Here is a 22,500-nt window from a genome sequence, read left to right as displayed (position 1 = left end):
CGATTCGGCATGGCCCCTCCCCCAGAGCTGCACGTGCTATAAAGGTCGGAGCGGTCCCTCCGTCTTTCTCTTGCCTCTTGCCGCTCTTGCTCTTTCTCCGCCTCTCTCCCGCTCTCGCCTCGCCCTTGTCGACACCGCCACGATCCGCCTCCTGCTGTCTGGACTCCGCCTCCTCATCTCCGCTCACACAACGTCGACCCCACCCGCCTACCTGGTCCCGCCTACCACTCCACCCTCGCACTCTGGACTCTGCCCCTTCTCCACTCAAGCTCCTCCTTCACGAAGGAAGGTGTCAGGTACGAGGAAGGAAGGGGTCCTTCTCCACACGTGCTGCTGAAGCCAGAGACAACGCGCCCACTGTCGGGTACCGCACCACGGAGCATCCCCCCCCCGCCCCCCCAAAACGTATTGGTGGCGCGTCGTGCTATCAAGCACAAAGGTACAGAGAACTAGCTTCAACTCCTTTCCCTTCCTGGTTCAAAACTCTCTTCATCTGGTTTTCTGTGTCTGTGGGTGCGTGTGTGTGTCCTCGCGTCTGTCTGCTTAAGTAAGACCACAGAAGATCGTTATTGTTATTATTATCCCACCCCCCCCCCCCCCCCCCGGAGGGAAGGAGCAGGATATTGTAATCATCCGGTTTGTTTGTTTGTCTGTCTGTCTGTCTGTTAGCAACCTTACGGCAAAACTGCTTTAGCAAACACTATCAAATTTAGTCCACAGGTGGGCAATGAACCTTGGGTGACCCCATTAACTTTTGGGTCCAATTGGATCAAAGGTCAAGGTGAAGGTCATGAAAAGATCAACATCGTTTTTCGCTCATAACTTTGTCAAAAATGATCTGATTTACTTCAAACTAAGTTTATAGTGAACCTTATTCTATTTGTCACTTATAATCCTACCCATTCCTATTAGTCCAGGAGCAAGGACCTGAAAAAAATGAAATAGTTCAACACCCCTACAGAAAAGGTTTGACTTGACAGAGTGGTAGAATAGACCCTATAGAACACCTCCAGGTAGTATATGGTTTCAAATTGTGGTATCATTAAAATTCTACAGGCCATTATACATACCAAGGGTACTTACCACTGTGGGCCAGCAAAATTTAGGGGAGGGGTAACGTAAACGTGAATATCTTTGTCGAGACTCAACCAATTTTCAATATTGAGGTATCATTGGCTTCGTATTATAATTCTCTTTCAGAATATGTACAGAAATGCTGCTACACGCATGGTTAATTCCTACCAGATCGGCACAGCTCAAATGCTAACATTTGTTGAACAGAGACTGAATACCAATGAAGTGACATTTTGGGATTCCCTGCCAAACCTGAAGATCTAGACATTTGCCACACTAAGCAAGAAGAAATCAGTGAAGCTAACTGATGAGAAAGTTATCACTCTTAGTGCTGACCGTGAACTCTTTGGCCGCCTTCTGATCACAGGAAAGTCAAGTAAAGGGACATCAATCTGAGAGAACTCCTCAGCTACGAGCTATCAACAGTGCCATTATCGCTGGCCCATTACGATGGCAGCTTGAGGAAGACCAACAAGAGCGTACTCATTGCTGAGTTAGAGAAGAAGGTAGATGTCCATCCAAAACTGCCACAAGTCACAACCAGCCAGATGTCTACCGCCTACATCGTCGATGCAAAGGCGCTGGTACAGATGACAAAGTCCGCTGGTGCTGCAAACTTCTGTGAAATGGCATTCAAGTATTACAGCCTGGTTACTGCCCCTCTACGTCGGAATGGTTGTCAGCGGGTTGATGTTGTCTTCGACCGGTACTCCAGCCTCTCAATGAAAGCTGGGGAGCGAGAGAAACGAGGAACATCTGCAGCCTTAGAGGTGACAATCCAAGGGCCAGCCACTCCTATTCCAAAGCAGTGGATCAAATACATTGGAAATGTAGAAAACAAAGTCAACTTGTGTGCCTTCTTGACAGACACATGGTGCCACATGGGGGTAGACACTCTGCTTGATGGTCAACACCTAGTCATCGGTGGTGGTTTCAAGAACCCACAGAAGTCTGTGCTAGTCATCAGAGGGCACTGCGAAGAACCGGTTCCCCTCAAGTCAGATCATGAAGAGGCAGACACACAAATATTGCTACATGCAAAACATGCCTCTCATTATCACAACAGGATTGTGATTCAACCACCTGACACAGATGTGGCTGTCCTCTGCACCACACACTACAGAAAACTCCTGTCTCGGGAGCTGTGGTTTCGGACTGGAATCAAGGATAAAGCTAGGTATATTCCTATCCACAGCTTGGCACATTAACTAGGACCTGAGCTGTGTAATGCTTTACTCGGCTTCCACGCACTCACTGGGTGCGATTCAAACAGTGCACTCTCAGGACTCGGCAAGAAAAAGGGTTTCAATGTCTTACTTGACAGTAAAGAGCATCAGACCGGTCTGGGACAGCGTGGAGAAGAACCCGAGCTCAGCAACAGCACTTCAGAAGCACGCGAAGCCTTCATATGTGCAATGTACTCAACAACCAAGGGGGCTGGGAGGAAAGTGAACAATGTGACATACTGGCAGTTCTGTCAAAAGGGACAAAGAAATGAAAATGTCCCCCTACATTCGACAGCTTACAGCAACATATGAAGCGAGGAAATGACCAGGCCTATGTATGGAAGAGAGCATTGGAGCCTACACAGAGCCTTCCACCAGCAGCTGGACATGGCTGGAAAATTCAGGATGGGGCCCTGCAGGCTGTGCTCATGACCAAAGATCCAGCACCACGGGGTCATTTGGAGCTGACTGTCTGTCACTGCAAGAAGTCTTTATGTCGCCGAGCTGATTGCACATGCAGAACCAACCACATGCCACGCACAGAAGCATGTGCATGTATGGCCGAAGAAACTTGTGAAAATCCAAGAACAATCTTTGAATCCAGTGGTGAAGAAGATGCTGACTAAAAGTTACAACAGATGACATCTTCATGCTTCCATGGCGAATGTGATTCCTTGTCAGACACAAATATTACAAACCGCTCTGACGAATGTGCTTCCGTGCAACCATGCACAACTATTATGATTCGCTCTCAGTAATGTGCTTCTGTGTTGTCATGCACAGCTCCCAGTGTCGACCATGATAACTATTATCATCCACTATGATGAATGAGTAGCTTCCGTGCTGCCAGAGACAACTATGATACTCGGCTTTCACTAATGTACTTCCGCGTTGCAAAGACAACTATTATGCTCAGCTCTGATGTATGTGCTTCCGTGTTGCTATACACAAGTAAAAGACGACCGCTAAAAATAACAGTTGCAGTTTTCTTTATGCGCGCCTCTGTATGTATATGAATTTCTGCAGAACAATACTTTCTAAAGCGTTTGATTTCCAAAATGTATACATACCAGTAGTAATTGAGAAACACCGTTCACCTTCATACGAGAACACAATTAAAAATATCAGTTTGGATTAGTGTGATATTTTAGATTTGGTGATGCCATGGCAAAGGCTATTTTCAAATCACTTATAATAGGAAGCCAATGATACCTCAATATTGAAAATTGGTTGAGTCAAGACAAAGATATTCACGTTTATGTTACCCCTCCCCCTAAATTTTGCCAGCCCACAGTGATCCTCTTGTTAAGTACCCTTGGTATGTATAATGGCCTGTAGAATTTTAATGATACCACAATTTGAAACCACATACTACCTGGAGGTGTTCTATAGGGTCTATTCTACCACTCTGTTAAGTCAAACCCTTTATGTAGGGGGTGTTGAACGAATTTCCTTATTTGGCCTCATATGAGAAATGGCTGCTGGACTATACAGTGAAAAATGCATATTTGTGAAGATCGGTAGGGTTCGAAGTTTTGGGGGTCATGGTCATCAGTCAAAATTACAAATTTTCCATTATAAATCAAAAAAGGTTAGGAATTTGCGTGTTTACGATGGAAGACATATATCAAGTCCTTTATTGGCTTTCATTTGACAAAATCATTTTACGGTCATAACTTCGTCAAAAATGGTTTAATTGACTTCAAACTAAGACTAAAATATTCGTTATTCTATTCCTTATAATCAACATTCAGGTTAAGGATATATCAAATTTAAATTTGATCCCCAAAATAACTTTATGCCTTAAATGGGCGGGATTTGTTGTTCCTGGCACCGCTTGTTATTAATTTCGCATTAAGTCTGCTCTGTGTCCGCTTTTGTAAGTTGCCTGTTTATTTGTTGCACCACACCTCTCTCCCATATCTCTGCACAACACACCCCAATAAATCTTTATTGTACCACATACCTTTCCTCACCCACTGTAAATAAATTATTATGAGGAATGTTCCCTGCTCGTTTTTGTTTTTTCTTCCATTAATCCAGCATAGTCCGAATCCTAGTTTAGCTGGGACTTTACTCCCAACGATCCGTTCCTTTTAGCCGGTACGTCCTTGGCAGTGTCGCTCAGCTGCATCCGATCCGGTAAAGTGATCCGTTCTGGTAGAGTGATCCAGTTCGGACAAGGCGTACCGAGGGCATGTTCCCCGGTAATTAAACCACGTGATTTATTAGGTAACCCGATTAACCCATAGAAGGGAGGACCCCAGGTCACGCGGTTGAGTTATTGGCGTTCACGGTCGGTTAAGCGACCCGCCGCGTCACGGAATTATCCGTGTGCGACTGCCAACAATTCTGGGGAATCTGGTGGGAGCCGACATAGCTTCCCCCCCCCCCCCACCCCTGATGGTCTTCTCACCTGACCACCGGCCCGCAACAATATATACATCCACATACACATCCATGTATCTTTCTCTCCATATATATATATATATATATATATATATATATATATATATATATATATATATATATATATATATATATATATATATATATATATATATATATATATATATATATATATATATATGTATATATATATGTATACACATATATATATATATATATATATATATATATATATATATATATGTATATATATATATATATATGTATATGTGTATATGTATATATATATGTATATGTATATGTATATGTATATATATATGTATATGTATATATATGTATATGTATATATATATGTATATGTATATATATATATGTATATATATATATATATATATATATATGTGTATATATATATATATATATATATGTGTATATATATATATATATATATATATATATATATATATATATATATATATATATATATATATATATATATATATACACTAGCATATACCAGTGCTCCGCATGGAGTTGAATGGGTGACAAAAGGTGGATGAGGCATAATAGTTGATGTTATGGGAAGCTGGGGAGGGTGTCATTATGGATGTGATGCACTATGGTTACCTGTCCTTAGTTTTCTAAAGGACCTCCCTGTGCATGACATTTTTGGTGAGTGCCTTGTTGCTGAATAGTCCTTGTGAGGAATTATTGTCCACTTTTATAGATATATAGGAGTAACCTCTTGCACGTGAAAATGCAACATATAGTTGGACATGGGAGAACACAGGGGCTGGGAGGTATATTCCGAGTTTGTCAAATGTTTGGCCCTGGGATTTGTTTATGGTCATCGAGTATGCGAGTCTCACTGGAAATTGCATCCTCTGCAGTGTGACTGGAAGGTTGGTGTCTGATGGGGCAAGTTTAACATGATATAGGCCTAGCCCTTGATTGAACAGGAGCAGTATTATTTTTTTAAATAAATCTTTACTTTAAATACAAGTTTCTTGTTACATTTTTTGTGTCAAATTCAGCATCTGAGATAGTCAGCATGTGCAGAAGAGAGTTTTACATTGCAGACACTGTTTTTGAGGAGTGGCATTACGCCTCTCGGCAGTGATGGTCTGTCGACGACAGACGTAATGACGTCAGAGAATGACCGATGATGTCATGACGTCCTTACGCCTCTCAGCGGTGATGTCACACGTCGCCATGCAAACAAATGTAAAAATTAGAAAATGGACCAGAATTGCCAAACCTGTCCATCTGGCGCGATCTCACATTGCCCATGCTGTTTATTAGACCACAGACCACCCACATGCCGAAAGTGACGACAATCCGTCCGGCAGTTTTGGAGGAGACATGTCAAATTACACGCAGACGTTAACAGAAATAATAAATATATATGTATATGTTTTTATATGTATATATATATATATATATATATATATATATATATATATATATATATATATATATATATATGTATATGTATGTATATATAGATATATATATATATATATATATATATATATATATATATATATATATATATATGTGTATATGTATGTATATATAGATATATATATATATATATATATATGTGTGTATATATATATATATATATATATATATATATATATATATATATATATATATGTATGTATGTATATGTATATATATATATGTATGTATATGTATATATATATATATATATATATATATATATATATATATATATATATATATATATGTATGTATGTGTGTGCATATATATATATATATATATATATATATATATATATATATATATATATATATATATATATATATATATATATATATGTATATAGTTGCAAATTCGCGCCCGCCGGCGTGCGATCGGCCGCTCGACTCGAATGGCGGCCGCCTCGTCCACCGGAACGGACAATTCAGTCGTGACCCTCTCGGACCAACACCGGGAGCTCGTCACGGGTGGGGGTTTAACCTCACCACGATCGTGCCAATTGCCCACCCGCGCAGGATAGGGTCGCTCGCCACATTCGAGATACCGAAGTACCTGCGCGAATGGTCGACCGGGCGATCGCACCTCGCCGCAGGTCGACTCCGGACACATGCCGCTTGGGCGGCCCGTTCCGTGCTACAGTGATAACCGAGCAGTGATATCATCAGCCTCGATGGTTCCGATTAATTATCGGGCGTTTTGCACCCATTACGAACCCTTTACGTGAAGCAGGATGGAGGGTCAATAAAGAAGAGACGAAGCGAAACGGGAAAACAGTTCACACAATGCACATTTATTACGCGACACACGGAAAGCACACATATACAGCCAAACAGTCAAAGTGCACATGTAGCAGTTAAACAAAAGAAACAATGATGCAGAGTTACTACCGACTACGCGCACACACGGCAATACTTATACAGTTCTACTTTACAGACGGTGCTAACACACATTTACTCAAAAGCAAAGGAAAGAAGCCACCCTCATAGACAAGGGAGCAGATGGGCCTGTAGGCCAATATGTGCGCGGGACCTGAAGGAGCGGCCAGGTCCGCGAGACCGGGTGGGTCCTACCCGCTTCCTCGTGACTCGTTGGTGGGCGAGCCGCAGAAGTGGCCGCGTGGCTGTGCCCCGACTCCGTGCTCCTTCGCGGGTTTCGTTGGCACGACGCTTGGAGTGGGGTGGGAATGGGGCCCCCTTTGTTGCACTATCTCAGCACGGGGAAAAAGGGGGAATTGTTGTTGCCCTGGGGGAAGGAGAATGGCTGGCTGGCTTGAGTCCCGCGACGAGCGATCTCCCACCGCGACCTCGTCGCCGACCGCCGTCCTTCTCGCCTCGGACCCGAGCTCCTTGGCCTCTTCCCACAACTCTCCTCAGCCGACTGCAGAACCCAACTCGATGCCTTCACCACCCGACTCCACTCTCTGCCACACTCTGCCGCTGCCACACTCTGCTCTCCAACCAAAAACTGACTCTTTCACGATTCGCCTTGCGCTCGCCATTTTATAGGCCGGCAGGAGAAAACAATATGCAAATTCCGGATCAGGACAACCTCGGGGGCGGAGCCATGCTCGCCCATTGGATGGAGGAAAAGTGGGCGTGAACCTCCCCTGATCCTAGAATTTGCATATATCGATTTCACACCGACTCGCCTGGAGGCGGGGCAAAGCCGCCCCGCGCTTGCTAATTGGACAGATCAGAAGTGGGCGTGTAGCGTTCTTGATCCGAATTCTCCCTCGGAAAGGCCGCTATTTGCACTCGTGGCTCGGTGCGTATCTTGAACGAGCCCAAGACAGCCCGACGCTCAGTGTTCACAGGTGCTGCGGGAATGGCCGTAGAAGGAGAGAGAGAGGTGAGGGTGGTGGAGGGTTTATCAGTGGTGGTTTGATGGTTATGGCGGTTGATTCAAAATAAAGATAGAACAGAAAAACGACTATCTCAAAGTGTCGCAGCCCGAATGAATCGCATAAATCCCGTCTAAACAATGGGTTTGGGGCTAACTACACATGTACCTAGAGTTATCTCACCTACGGGCCCTGAATGGTGGTTTGCGAATTTCCACAGCTGTAACACTACCCCCTCCCCTTTTTACAGACTCGTCCCGAGTCGTCAAATTCTCATGTGCCATCATGTGTAGTTCTTCCCTAGTACGTTTTACCTTCGGATCCCTGAGTGCGACATTCATGGTATTCGTGTCCCCAAAATAAATAACCTGAGGGCTGAGTAACTAACTAAACAACTAAACTAAACACTCACACGGACGACTTAAATAAAATTGCCGGCGCGAGACAGACATGCCGGGGGCGCAGTCATATTTACAGTACATCTTACTTACAAATTCTATACTAACCATGGCCCAGGATCAATGAACTCTGCTGGAAAAAGAAGAAGAGTCAACAGAGAACCGGTGCACGGGCCGCCACTGCAGGCCCGTGTTGTAGCTGCCAACAGGACAGTTCTTGCAGCTTGCTAACTATTGCCTTGATCCTGGCACACATGGCAATGAACAAGGGGGGGTGGGGGCAAAGCAAAATTGAACGGGGCTGGTGAACATGGCAGTGGGCATGGATGGCAAAAGCAGGCAAACACAGCCGGCAGATCAAGGCCGTTGCAGACAAACACAGCCGGCAGACGAACTGGCCGGCACATGCCATGCAGTAAAAACAGCCGGCAGATGAACTGGCCGGCACAGGCCTTGAAGCCCAGCAGCTGCAGACGATCCGGCCGGTACAGGCCTCGCAGCAAAACACAGCTGCCGATGAAGTTGGCCGGCCTGTGTCTGTCAGTGGAGGTTGGTGGAGGGAGTGTGGTGGTGTTGGCCACTCGGAATGCGGGCTCGGACCTGCCTACTGTCTCCCTCCCACGTATCGCCTTTGCCTGTTACTGTCTATACCCACCCCCTTAATTTGTAAAACCCAATTTAGCCCCAACTTATTTTTTTGTTATTTTTATTTTTACTTCCCCACTATAAATCGTCCCCTAACCCCCTTTACTGTCTTTGTTCAGCTAACCTATCATCCCCTAGCCTACTCCCAACCCCTACGTTCCCTTCCCGGAGGGGAATAAGGGAGAGCTAGCGTCTTGTGTCGAGGCCCAACTCAAGCCTCAGGATGGCCTCCCCAGACTTCAGCAATCTAACCCAAAGTGGGTCCAGCGGCCCACAACGAGAGCGAAGGGATGGATGGTGCGGAGGGGTACATCTCCTAATCTACCCCCAACCATTATCTCTTAAACTACCCTGGGGCTTTAAACAAGCGCCTCGCGCTTAAACTATTGGTTCTAGCAGCCCAGATTCCCGTCGCCTGTGTTGGTTACTCGCAATTTCGGGCCTCGCCCCCCAATTTTCTTCCCGTGCCCTCACACGGTCTCATGGCTGGGACGCGTGGCTCCCCTTGGCAGGCATGACCCTCTGCCGATTCTCCAGCTATGGCACCCCCGGGCACTACACTGCCTCCGGGCCTACCAGCTCCCTAAACACTGGGGAGTGCCCTCCCTGATGACTCCCCTGAAACGCTCACGTGGCAGGCTGGCTTCCCGGGCCCCTTTCCGAGGGTCACCCGTGCCCACAACACTGCCCACGCGGCTAATGGCGCCCCGGGCCCCCGCACCATGCGGGCGCACCCGTGCCCACTACGCTATCCCGGCCCCCCATGGGCCCTTGGCCTACTACGGCCGACTAGCCTGGTGCCCGGGGTACCCACTCAGCGATACTCACCTTTCGCAGTCACGCTCCCAGCCCTTCAACAGGGCTCCTGCACCCCTCCAAATGGGTATCGAGCCTACACTCCCACTAACAGCAAAACGACTTCCATTTTGTCAATTTAACTAACCCAGCTAACTCACTTTACACTGACCCTGGGGTCCCTTGGGCGGGAGTCACTCCTCCCCCCAATCACTCATCGCACCATGCGTTCCACATTCGCTCCATACATACAGACCCGCTGGCCTCACTCACTCACCAAGCACTCACCTCACAACTTTTCAACACACATTCCATCGCTGAATCCTGCCATCCTGCTCACTACATCCCCTATCTCACTCGTGCTCCCATGTCGTCCCTTACGCTATAGCACGTTCCTTTTAACACTACGTAGCTAAGCTACGTCCCCTCTACACACTCAAAGTCTGTCTTTGTCCTCAAAATGTCATTTTTTCCATCCTAAGTCTAAACTGAATCCCTCCAACTAATCCATTCCACGGGCACCATGAGGACTTACCCCTGCCCCATGAAGCCGGTCTAACTAAGCTAACCCTTCCCAATAACTCGTGTCATCCTGTGCCCAGGACAAGGGGGTCTTCCACCCCTGCCCAGGGAATCCTGTTCACCCGAAAGCGAGGCTTACTTTTTTTTTCTTTTTTTTTTACTGCGCAGCACCAGCACAGCAACTCGCAACCTGCGCACTTTGTCCCTGCCCGTGACGTCATGGCAGCCGTTCGCGTCCCTCGTCCCTCTCGGATGACACCATCCGGTAGGGATTCACCCTCCTGCCGGATTCCAACCATGCACGCAGCCATGACGTCACCTGGCGCATAAAAAACACAAGCCTCGCGTCTCGAGGGGTTCCCCACGCAAACACATGTGCTCTGCCCGTTGGAGCTTAACACACACAACCGCGTGGAGAACCCGTCTGGTCCAAATTCGAAATCCTGCCTAAACTTTGTCCGTCGCGGGATCGGCAACATTCACCTCGCTCGTTTCCGGACCGGGCTTCACTCCCGCAAGCGATCACGTGGTGGCTTCGTGCGTTGCACAGCACGGACCTCGCGCTCGCTGCTGGGTGAACCCGGCGCGGTCCCCAAAATAGCTACGGCCGCTATCCGGCCCTTGTCTATCTGTCGCCGTCGTCTCCATTCGACACATGCACTCCCACGTGTCGCGACACTCACACTCCACTCCATCACATTCATGCCGGGAGTCGCGGCTGCTTGCTCCCGCATGCCAACCGACATCTCCCTTACATACCGCTCTCTCACACTCGGCCGTTCACTCACTCGTGCCGTTTCCCTCACACACACCATACCACTCACACACGCGGGGGCACTCACCCGCGGTGTCTCACTCACACACCGTGCCTCACTCACACACGCGGGGGCACTCACCCGCGGTGTTTCACTCACACACGGCGTGCTAGGAAGCACTCACTTTGGCACACTTGGCACCACACCACTCACACACGGGGTCGCTTCCACACACGGGGGCGCACTCACACCTTGCACCACACACACCGGGACAACACTCGTAACCACACTGGGGACAATCACACCGGGGACCCGCGCCACCACAAGGGGTTCCGGGGCCTCTATACCCCCCAAGCTCCTCGTGCACCCGTTCGCTGCACCCGTCCCCTCGACCCCGCAAAGCACGACCGAACCCACCTGCTTGTGAGTCGCCTCAAGGGGGAATATTCCCTCCCCTCGTTCCTGGAGGAGGCCATCCAGCTGCTCGCACCAGGTCTCTAACCAGTCCGCCAGCTCCCACTCATGGTCCTCCACTACCTCTGTGTGTGTGTGCGTCTCTAACCCCGTCCAATTCACCCTCTATCTTCCGTGTCTGTACATTTATTAGTTTCTGTTTCTTTCTGGAGTTTTTCCATCTCTCTGGACTTCAATTTTACTTTCTCCTCGTACATCATCCTTGCTTTCCATCTTAATTGTTCTTTTCTCTCCCTCCCAATTCCTTTCTCCTCGTCTCTTATCTCCCTCGTGCACGTCTCTGTCACCCTAATTAGTTTTTCCCTCTCGGTCACCGTCACTGTTGCTTTCTCTGTCACTACCCTCGCCCAACATGTCTCCCGAATTAGTTTGTCCTTACCCGCCTCCACTGCGGGCCTGACAACTGTTGCACTCCTTCTCAGCTCGTTTGCTCCCACGCGTGGCGTCACCATTTTGAGCTCCACTGCTATTGCCTTCATGCCCGTCTGCAGGCTTCGGCCCATGTTCTGCGTCTCACCCCGCATCTCTTTCCTTTTGTTTTCCATTCCGTTCTTCACCTGTTGTAAATTCGCATTCATTTGATTATTCATCCTGCACACATTTGTTTCTATTCCATTCGTGCTTGTATCCATCTGTTTGTTCACTCCATCTATTTTGCTTCCCATTTGTTGCATCTCCCCCCTCATCGCTTGTGTGATCATTTCCATAATTTGTGTGATGACTAATGGTGAAAGCAGGACCGATCCGCCACCATCGGTCTCGGTTTCGCTGGGAGCCGGGGAGGGGATTTGACGGAGGTGGGGAGGGGGGGTGTTCTACCCCGCGGCCTCTGCCGCACCCATTTCGGGCTCTGAGTTTGGTTGGGGGAGTTCGTCCTGCACAACAAGCATTTCCTGCACGGGGATTTTATCCTGGACCATGGATTCCAACATTTCTAAATCCATTCCTACTACCCTCGGCTCCCGCTCGCCTTGAGACTCCATCTTATTTCTCGTAAGGGGTTAATTTAAATTGCTCCTAATTTGGAGGGAATCGGGGGTCGCTCCTCTCACCCCTGGACCGATTCCCCGTGAATTTAGCTTGGAGGCGGGAGGGATTCGAATCCCACTCCTGACACCAGTGTTGCGAATTTGCGCCCGCCGGTGTGCGATTGGCCACTCGACTCGAATGGCGACCGCCTCGCCCACCGGAACAGACAATTCTGTCGTGACCCTCTCGGAACAATGCCGGGAGCTAGTCACGGGTGGGGGTTTAACCCCACCACGACCATGCCAATTGCCCACCCGCGCAGGATAGGGTTGCTCGCCAAATTTGATCTACCTAAGTACCTGCGTGGATGGTTGACCGGGCGATCGTACCTCGCCGCAGGCCGACTCCGGACACGAACCGCTGAAGCGGTCCGTTCCATGCTATCGGGATAACCTAGCAGTGTTATCGTCGGCCTCGACGGTTCCGATTAATTATCGGGCGTATTAAGCCCACTACAAACCCTTTACGTGAAGCAGGATGGAGGGTCAATTAAAAGGAAGAAGACGAAGCGAAACGTGAAAACAGTTCAACACAATGCACATTTATTCCGCGGCACACGGAAAGCACATATATACAGCCACAATAATCAAAATGCACATATAAAGCGAAAGCAAGAGTTAAACCGAATACGCGTACACACGGCAACACTTATACAGTTTAGTTCTACTTTACAGACGGCGCCAACACACATTTACTCAAAAGCAAAGGAAAGAAGCCACCCTCGTAGACAAGGGGGCAGATGGGGCCCATGGGCCTTTTATGGCGTGGGACTTGGCAGACCGAACAAGTCCCACGAGATCGTTGCAGGTTACCTGCACCCTCGCGATGCGATGGTGGGCGAGCTCTCTCCGGCACTCCTTGTACGAACGCGCAGATCCGCGCGACAGCTGGCAGAGTGGCGCCTCCAGTCCGCTTCCCCTCCGCGACGTCCGGACTCTCCACCGACTGCAAGCTCCAACGAGCGGGTCGCTCTACGGACTGCTTCTCCAAGGCCCAGACGGGCAGAAGACCATGAACCGCCGACTGACACTGACACTCTCACCGACCGCCCTGACCTGACCTCCCCTCAGCGGTGCCTCCGTGCGCCCTTTTATTTCTCCGGCACCCCGCCCCTCCCTTCGCGGCACACGGTGGGGGGGGACATTCCACCAGAGAAATCGGGGTGGGAGTTGAGTTCCAACCGTCATTCTTGTTTACCAGGGAAATCGGGGTGGGAATTGTTGTTGTTCCCCTTTTGTGTTCGTGGAGATGTTGACGGTTGCTGGCGGAGTGGTGAGGATGGCGTGGTTGTTGAGAGGCAGGTGTGGTTGTGGTTGTTGTGAAGCGGCGTTGTGGTTGGTGGTTGTTGTGTGATGGCGGTTCAGACGTGGTTGGTTCAAAATAAAGATAGAACAGAAAAACACCTAACTCAAAGCGTCGCAGCCCGAATGAATCACATAAATTCCCTCTAAACAATGGGTTTGGGGCAAACTACACATGTACTTAGAGTTATCTCACCTATGGGCCCTGAATGGTGGTTTGCGAATTTCCACAGCCGTAACAATATATATATATATATATATATATATATATATATATATATATATATATATATATATATATATATACATACATACATACATACATACATACATACATACATACATACATACATACATACATACATATATTGTTGCAGGCCAGGGGTCGGGTGAGAAGACCATCAGGGGGGGAGCTGTCTCTGTTCCCACTTACAAAAGCAGACACAGAGCAGACTTAACCCGAAATAATAATAATCTTTTGCATTCTAAAACTTACGAGGACAGGTGCCAGGCCAGACACACACACACACACACACACACACACACACACACACACACACACACACACACACACACCACACACCACACACCACACACCACACACACCACACACACCACACACACCACACACACCACACACACCACACACAACACACACAACACACACAACACACACAACACACACAACACACACAACACACACAACACACACAACACACACAACACACACAACACACACAACACACACAACACACACACACACACCCCGATAAAGAGGAGTTAAAGGAGAAGAGGAAATGAGGCTAACGGTCTCTGAATACCTCACATGATTGTCCGATCGCGCCACCAATACGTTTTGGGGGGGATGCTCCACTGGGCCATACCTCCCTGATGGCTGGCACACCGTTTCTTTCTTTTTGGCCTACGTGAGGACCCAAATTCGGATTTACCTCAGGGATAAGCAGAAAAGAAGAGTAGAAATGAAGTTAATGGTGTAAGCAAACCTAGCTATGAGATCCCCACAACGCACATCCAATTTGACCCATTAGACAAGAGGGAAGAGACTAACGACACGTATATAGGATAACTGTCTGGTGACCACTGTATGATAGTTGCTTTTGCTTTGGTGGCATGCGATTCCCAGAAACGCAACAATATATGTGTATGTATATATATATATATATATATATATATATATATATATATATATATATATATATATATATATATATATATATATATATATATATATATATATATATATATATATATATTTAATTGAAATGGCTTTCATCATGTGTTTGTTCTTTGCTAATGTGACAAAAGTATTGTTGGTATTATTATTATTTGGGTTACATAATTCTATTGTTGTTATTGTCGTTGATATTTTGTCTCAGTGAAACATGCTTGTCCTTCCATCGATCTGCATCATTTATAAAATGAGATGAATTGTTTGTTGGGTTTGCTGTGCACGACTTCAGTGCCCTTAACCCTGGTAATGTGCTTTTAACATTGAGAAAGAAACATCAGGTTTTCTTGTTAACCTATTTTTTTTTTCTCTCTAATTCTTGGCTTCCTTTTCTACCCCGTCGCCAAATAGCTGGAGATGAAGCACTCGGGTCGGCTTGAGCGAACAGAGGGCATGTGGATGAAGGTCCGGAAAGATCACGCACCACGCCTCGCCTGCTTGTCTCTTGAAAGCCGTTCACTCAGGGATTTGCTGCTCCATGGTATGTAAAGAGAAATTTTTTGCTCTTTCTGCCAACCTCGCAAACTCAGGGTGGACACTCAAACCATAATGGCACTGGGTCTAGTTAGAATTGTTTTGGATGGTGAAGGAAAATGTTGAAACAAAAGATACACACAAATGAAGGATTGGTTTTTACATTTGTCATGAAAATAATAGTGGCTTTCATCCCCCTCTGAGGACATCTAGAATGCCTACAACTACACTGTGAACATTTGCTTTGGTGAGAGAATGTACCCTTGATAGGTCACTACTTCATCACAGGTTGCTGCGGAAGCAGCCCTTGGCGAAGGAATTTTCAATTTCTCAAGGTTACTTGAGTACAATGGCCTTCCGTTTCAAAAGCTACCTGTGGCACTCACAGGCAAATGCTAGCAAACAGGACAGCCATGTTAGTGTCGGTACGATGTGCTCGTTGATGCACCACCCTGCTCGAGAAGCACCATTACGTTAATTTATATTCAGGCCGAGAATCAAACCCAGGCTGGACAGCTCAAAGATGAACAAACTACTGTCGAGATATTTTGCCAATCCCTTTTGCATTAGTAGCAAAAGATTATTTAAATGATGAGCAAGCAATCTGCCCTGTTGCTTGTGAGTGCAGCTATTGGCTCCGAAACAAAGTATATTTTATTATGCAAAAGGATGCCCACATGTAAAGTGTTTTCAAACAGAGCATTTGGCTCTGTGTTTCGATGGCCAAGTGTCTCATGAATTGCTCATGCATTCCCTTGTTTACGATGCTGGTAAACTGCACAGCTCTCGTTTTGTCATGCATTTCCACCGCAGAGCCAGATTGCTGCTGAAGTGGGTCATTGCTTGCTTCGCAGGCTTACTGGTGTGTCTTTGGTGATGCTGTGCTGCTCTTTTTGGCCAAACAATTTTATCTTTTTTCTGCCACTGCCAACAAGGGGCGACACTTCATGATACAGTGTTTATAGTGATTGTTGTGCTTGGGTTCTATGGATGTTGTTGCAGCAATACAGTTGCAGTTGGAAACAAGAACGGCACTCGGTGGAGCGCATACCTCTGTCAGGTTGAACAGTTTACGTTTTGTATCCCACAGCTAGGCCTGATCTGCATCCGGACCTGAACCAAAATTGAATCGGCTTGTTCTTGTCGCCGACCCAACTCGTCCACAACTTTTTGAGATATCGTACTATATATCGTTTTGGCCCCATCTCTCAAGGATGAAGAATCACTTGAAAGTTTGAAGTTTTAAAAAAATTCTCGGATCCGGATCTTCACCAAAATCGAATCAATTCTTCCTTGTCACACACCCAACCTGTCCACCACGTTTCGCCCGAATCCGTCTCCAAGTTTTTGAGATATCCTGATCATAGACAGACAGACGACAGTTGTGAAAACATAACCAGCATGCACCTTCAGTGGCGGAGATAACAAAATGTTCCTTTTGTCGCTTTCTATGGCAACAAAACGTTCTCTAATTTCTCAGGAGACATGAAAGATCCATGTTTGAGAAGCGTTTGCCGCTATACCTGGGTCTTGGATGCCACTGTTCATGGTAAAATAATTTAGTTTGATGGCTTTACAGTTACATTACACTGTACAACAACTATAGATGTGCAAACGTTTTGAGAAATACCTCCAAGCTCCTTCAAGGCATCATTTGTCATTTGCAAAATTATTTGTTTTTTGCCTACTCCAGGTGTTTTTTTCTTTTCTTTTTTTTTTCTTGCTGTTGAGTGCTGTGGTGCATTGGTGCGAGTCATTGAATATGATGGGTTTTTTTGTGGATAAAGGTCCCAGTCATTGCTCCACAATTTATCTTAGTACATTGGCAGATAATGCATGTAACTGGATGAGAAATGCAAACAAAAGCAAACTTCAGAACAATACGGGACTTGTGAAGACGCTCAAGGCCGTGGTTTTAATGTTTGGAAGTGGCATGTCACCCTTCGGTTTCTGGGAATTGTAAGAAAGAAGAGATACGGAGCTTGCGCATGAGCTTTGAGCCATAACTTTATATATTTGTGAAAAAAAAGTACATAAAACGATGTTTTCTACCTTATTGTGCTTGAAGTTATCAACCTGTTGTATTATTTTGGTTTAAAGCAGAAGCTCACACACTACCAACACTACCTACACTACACTACACTACACTACACTGTACTGCGTCAAGATTTATCACGATCTCGACCTTCGTCACAGGTGGAAAGTCTCCCTTGTACGTTTTGCCACGTTCTGCAATCTTTCTGAAAAAGACTCGCTCATTCTTGATGTCTGTTATATCAAGGTTCCACAGTTTTTACATATACCATACATTGCTGCGACAAGTGCAATTTTTTTTTTCAACACTACTACTCCAAGAAAGGCCTCAACTAGTGTCAATTCTTTCTGGGGGGGGAGGGAGAGGCACTGGGGAAAGTTTCTAGGACAGGTCTTTCATGAACGGGCAAGCTGAGCCTTTCATTTGACCGGAGGTGATTCTCGTACGAATATGTAATTCAAACAGGGTGCTGGCGATAACTCACCTACTCCGCAGAAGACACCACGGGATCTTTAACGGTCACTTAAGCATGAGTCACATTTGCTCTACGGCTAGGATATGGCAGCCGTACCTCCCCCCCTGAATTGACAGAAACGTGCGGCGGGTGCAGAGTTTCTGAGGTGGCTTCAGGGTGGCCCTAAGCCGTATGGCTGTCTTTTACAGGCCGTAGGGGTCTCCGTGGAATTAAAGCGCAGAGTTATAACTTTTTTTTCATTTCTAGGTTGGCCGTAGCAATTCGATGAGCCGTAGCCATGACGTAGATGTGTTCCACGTCGACCGTACGCAGGGCGTACGGTGGGCTTGCGTTATTCGTGCGTTTTCCGTCGGCTCTTATCAATGAAAAATGAATTTTGCCAACCCCCCCAAAATTATGGCGGCCGCACTATTTCCACGTTTGCCTTGGGGCCCCCCTGTGGTCGCCTTGCGGGCACCTTGAGGCTACCTTGCGTCTGCCTTGAAAATTCTATGGCCGCCGTAGGGACGCCCTAAGGTCACCGTGCAACATCAAATCAAAGACCGTACGGCACCCCCACGTTTTCGGTCTCCACAATTTCTAAATACCCCGTGTGGCTCCCCGAAAAATAAAAACATATGTGACTGCTACATTGTGTGACCGTGGAAATAGTGCGGCCGCCCTATAATTGCTCGTGGCCGTAGATTTTTTTTAGACCCTACGGCCGCCGAGCCAAATGTGACTGAAGCATAACCAATGCGTGCAGATGGGCACCCAGATTAACCTTCGTCTGAGCGAGTGACTGCGCAGTTTGTGACGTAACACCTTGCCTGCGAAGCACCAATCTAACAGTTTAACAGATGGGCCTAGAATCTCCCAGGCGAGACAGCTCAAAGGTAAGCGTGCTCCCTCTGTACCAACCTGCCACACGTTTATATAGCCATCTGGTTTTTTTAAATCCTATTTTATTATTTTAATTCCTCGAGTAAATGTGTGCACCCTTATTAATCGATGATAAAACGGTTTATTATCTCTTTGATTGCTTCCATGAAATAAATCTTGTGGGAAATTGCTGAATATTTGCAAAAACTAAAAAATAATTATACACAAATACTTCCAGTATATAGGGGTAAGCATGTCTGATGGTGCATTTGATGCCGAGAACATTGCAAAGCCAAAGGCCGGCTGTGCGAGTGTGCTTTAAACATGTAACGCGCTATGTTGGTCCCACTTTACTGTTTTATTTTTCAGGTTCAGTCATTGAATTGCTTGTTTTTGAGAATCTCCTTTTTCGAACGATATTTATTATTTTGCTGGTGGTTACATTTACCTATCCCTTAAAACTTTTGGTCATTGGAATTATTTTATTTTGATTGGCACGCATTTGGTCCTGAGCGCACGCTTCGTGTCATTGCATATCGATGGCCAAATCCTACATACTGCGCTGGCCATTTGTCTGCTAAGGTCCTTGCAATTCCCACATGCAGGTTCTCTCGAGCATCGATCTCGGTATTCACATCACGATAAGATGATGTTAAAAACTGCCACATTTGACTGTTTTCTGCAATTTTTCTCACGCAGGGATGCCTCGGCTCGGCCACGAACTCGGTCGTGGACAGTATGGTGTCGTCTATGCCTGTGACAGCTGGGCTGGCCACGCGACCTGTGCCCTCAAGTCGGTCATTCCGCCAGATGAGAAGCATTGGAACGACCTCGCACTTGAGTTCCACTACACCAGGTGCTTGTCCTGTGCTCTGTGTAGCATCTGTTAAGAATGTACAATGGGGTTCGATGATTTGAGATGATGCATAGACTTAGCTACGGAAGAGCCAATCATGTCGGCAGCTCTAACCAATATAATTATCACATGTTCAATACAGCTGTTTGCAACTGAGAATAGAAGTACAAATGTTTCCCTTCCATTATGGAGCAGGTCCATAAGACTTGCATTTAGTATTGCAGAGCAGCCTCGGAACTGCACTACCCGAAACGTTTTTAACCACTGATGACAAATTCCACAAGGAATCGGACCGAACGGGATGACCCAACGGTTATTGCAAGCCAACTGACTTGTTGGTTTTGCCCTTGTTTGGGACATCTTCAGGGATTGATGCACACCTGAGAACCCTGTAGGCCAAAGGGCCTGCCACCTGACCCACTGTCTTGTGGATGTTCATTGGTTTCGGATACTTGTTGGGTCACTTTCTTTTAACGTTTTGTTTTCGTGTTGTAATGAACAGGTTTTATTTTTTTAAATTATTATTATTTGTGCATTTGATCTTCGATAAAATCAAATTCACAAATTGTGTCATTTAAAGTTGCAGTATGCCTGCAGCCCCCTTTCCTGGAGTCGAATTGTTTCAGCAGAAGTTGTAATTGACATGTTTGTACATCCACCATAGCTGAACACACAAGTTGGACATTGTTCTTGCTGTAAGTTGGAAGAGGACAAATGAACAAGATGACTGATGACCTTTGACCAACAGTGCATATTTAATCACTGAGGAGTCTGACTCTATTTCAGCATTTGACTCCATGCTGCACATTTTGTTTTGCTCACGTGGCTGCAATTCTACTTTTGTCCTGGAAAACATTAGGATTTAATTACGCACTTGCAGTGGTCCATGGACAAAGATATTGCATTGCCTATGATTTTTGGCATTGACTCCATCTGCTCAGGTCCTTACCTCGACACGATCGTCTGGTTGCACTGCATGGCTCTGTAATCGATCACACTTATGGTGGCGGCACCAACATTGCTGTGCTGCTGATAATGGAGCGCCTGCATCGTGATCTCTACACCGCCATCAAGGTCAAAAGATCACCTCTTCACTCTTTCTCTTTTCCTTGTCTCTGAACTCTGACAAATGCATTAGCAGTAATTGCTCATACTTGTACAGCAACATCGTCATTTTAATAAATAGAGCTTTTTGAATTAAGTGCTTTAAATCGATGACTAGCCATCACTTTGAGCGTTCTTTTTCGTCAGCGTTCCTGTTCCAAACCCTTGGGGTTTTATCTCTGTCCCATCATGTCCTATCAGACTGGCATGCTGCTGAGCGCTCGGCTGCAGGTGGCGCTGGATGTAGTCGAAGGCCTCAGGTTTCTGCATGGCCAAGGCCTGGTCCACAGGGATATAAAGCTCAAGAATGTGCTGGTACATCTTTGGATATAGCACATGATTAAATCGTTTGTTCAAGATATATATATATATATATATATATATATATATATATATATATATATATATATATATATATATATATATATATATATATATATATATATATATATATATATATATTTTGTATCATTGTTTTTCCTTCATTGTCTTTGGCTTATGGAAAAACTTGTGCATATATTCCATCAAAACCTTTTGAGCATAATATCATTACCATGTATGGGGTTTTAACTTGTGGTCAACATTGGAAAGTAAGAGGGGAGGGTACGAGAGAAAAGCGAGGAAAGAAGATGAGGCATATGGTGGGTGGTGTGGGTGGACGGTAGTGGCATAGTGGTTATAGTGTGTAGCTTGTCTCGGATGAATTGCAATCAGCTGGAAAATGACTCGTGCGGAAAGTGATGGAGTTCCAAGGAACAGTGATTGATTTGAAGGCTCTCAGAGAGCAATTATTTGTCTGACCCTGCTTTTCTCCGCACAGTTAGACAAGACGAACCGCGCCAAGATCACGGACCTGGGATTTTGCAAGCCGGAGGCCATGATGTCGGGCAGCATTGTGGGAACGCCCATCCACATGGCGCCTGAGCTCTTCACCGGTATGGATTAGGACATGGGCGATGTGGAGATTGTTGATTGCCGCATTCTTTTTTTCCACTCTGTGTGCCTTCTGTCTGCGTGTCAAAAAAGCCGATCAGCTAATCGCTGCACCAAGGAGCTGCCTACGGTCGAGAAAACTGATCTCGACGTCAAATATCGCTTATGATAAACTTGCGTGATTAACTCGTGAAAAACTGCACTTTCAGTGAGAATTAGTGTCACGGGTGGGGTTGGACTTCACCCAAGCTGGTGAAACCACGCATGCTCCAGTGAAGCAATGAGCAATGATTACTTTTACCCCATGACTGCTGTGAGGTGTGCTGAAAGTTTGTTTATTTGGATGAAAACTACATTTGTACACTGCCAATGTTTATACACAGAAAAATCCTTCAGCTTATCATTCATGTGCAGCACATGACTGCCGGTTTGCATTGGTTCTGGGAGTGTGACTGATGCCATGCTGCTGTGTATGTTAGGGCATACAGAGGCTCATCTCTAGTTCAGAGCAGCAATTTATAATTTAGCTCGGGTTCCA

At 46.2% G+C, this 22,500-nt stretch overlaps 1 protein-coding gene across 2 annotated transcripts in view; it reads left to right on the top strand.

Moving 5' to 3' along the window:
• Window positions 1–22,477, top strand: part of DSTYK (dual serine/threonine and tyrosine protein kinase) — an 83,607-nt gene extending 61,130 nt beyond the window's left edge. The window contains exons 7-11 of one of the 2 annotated variants that reach the window (XM_085897241.1): window positions 15,576–15,705; window positions 19,769–19,925; window positions 20,867–20,999; window positions 21,231–21,344; window positions 21,850–22,477. In XM_085897241.1, the coding sequence (XP_085753367.1) occupies window positions 15,576–15,705; window positions 19,769–19,925; window positions 20,867–20,999; window positions 21,231–21,344; window positions 21,850–21,975 (660 nt within the window). In that variant the 3' untranslated portion in view covers window positions 21,976–22,477. The remainder of the gene's footprint in view (window positions 1–15,575; window positions 15,706–19,768; window positions 19,926–20,866; window positions 21,000–21,230; window positions 21,345–21,849) is intronic. The other variant, XM_085897240.1, reaches the window with a different exon arrangement.
• The last annotated feature ends 23 nt before the right edge of the window (window positions 22,478–22,500 follow it).

Source organism: Eptatretus burgeri, chromosome 10 (assembly GCF_056783735.1).
Source record: "Eptatretus burgeri isolate ZD-2024b chromosome 10, Ebu_testis_v1, whole genome shotgun sequence".
NCBI lineage: Eukaryota > Metazoa > Chordata > Myxini > Myxiniformes > Myxinidae > Eptatretus > Eptatretus burgeri.
The sequence above is the reverse complement of the archived record's forward strand: the minus strand, read 5'-3'. Positions and strand labels throughout refer to the sequence as shown.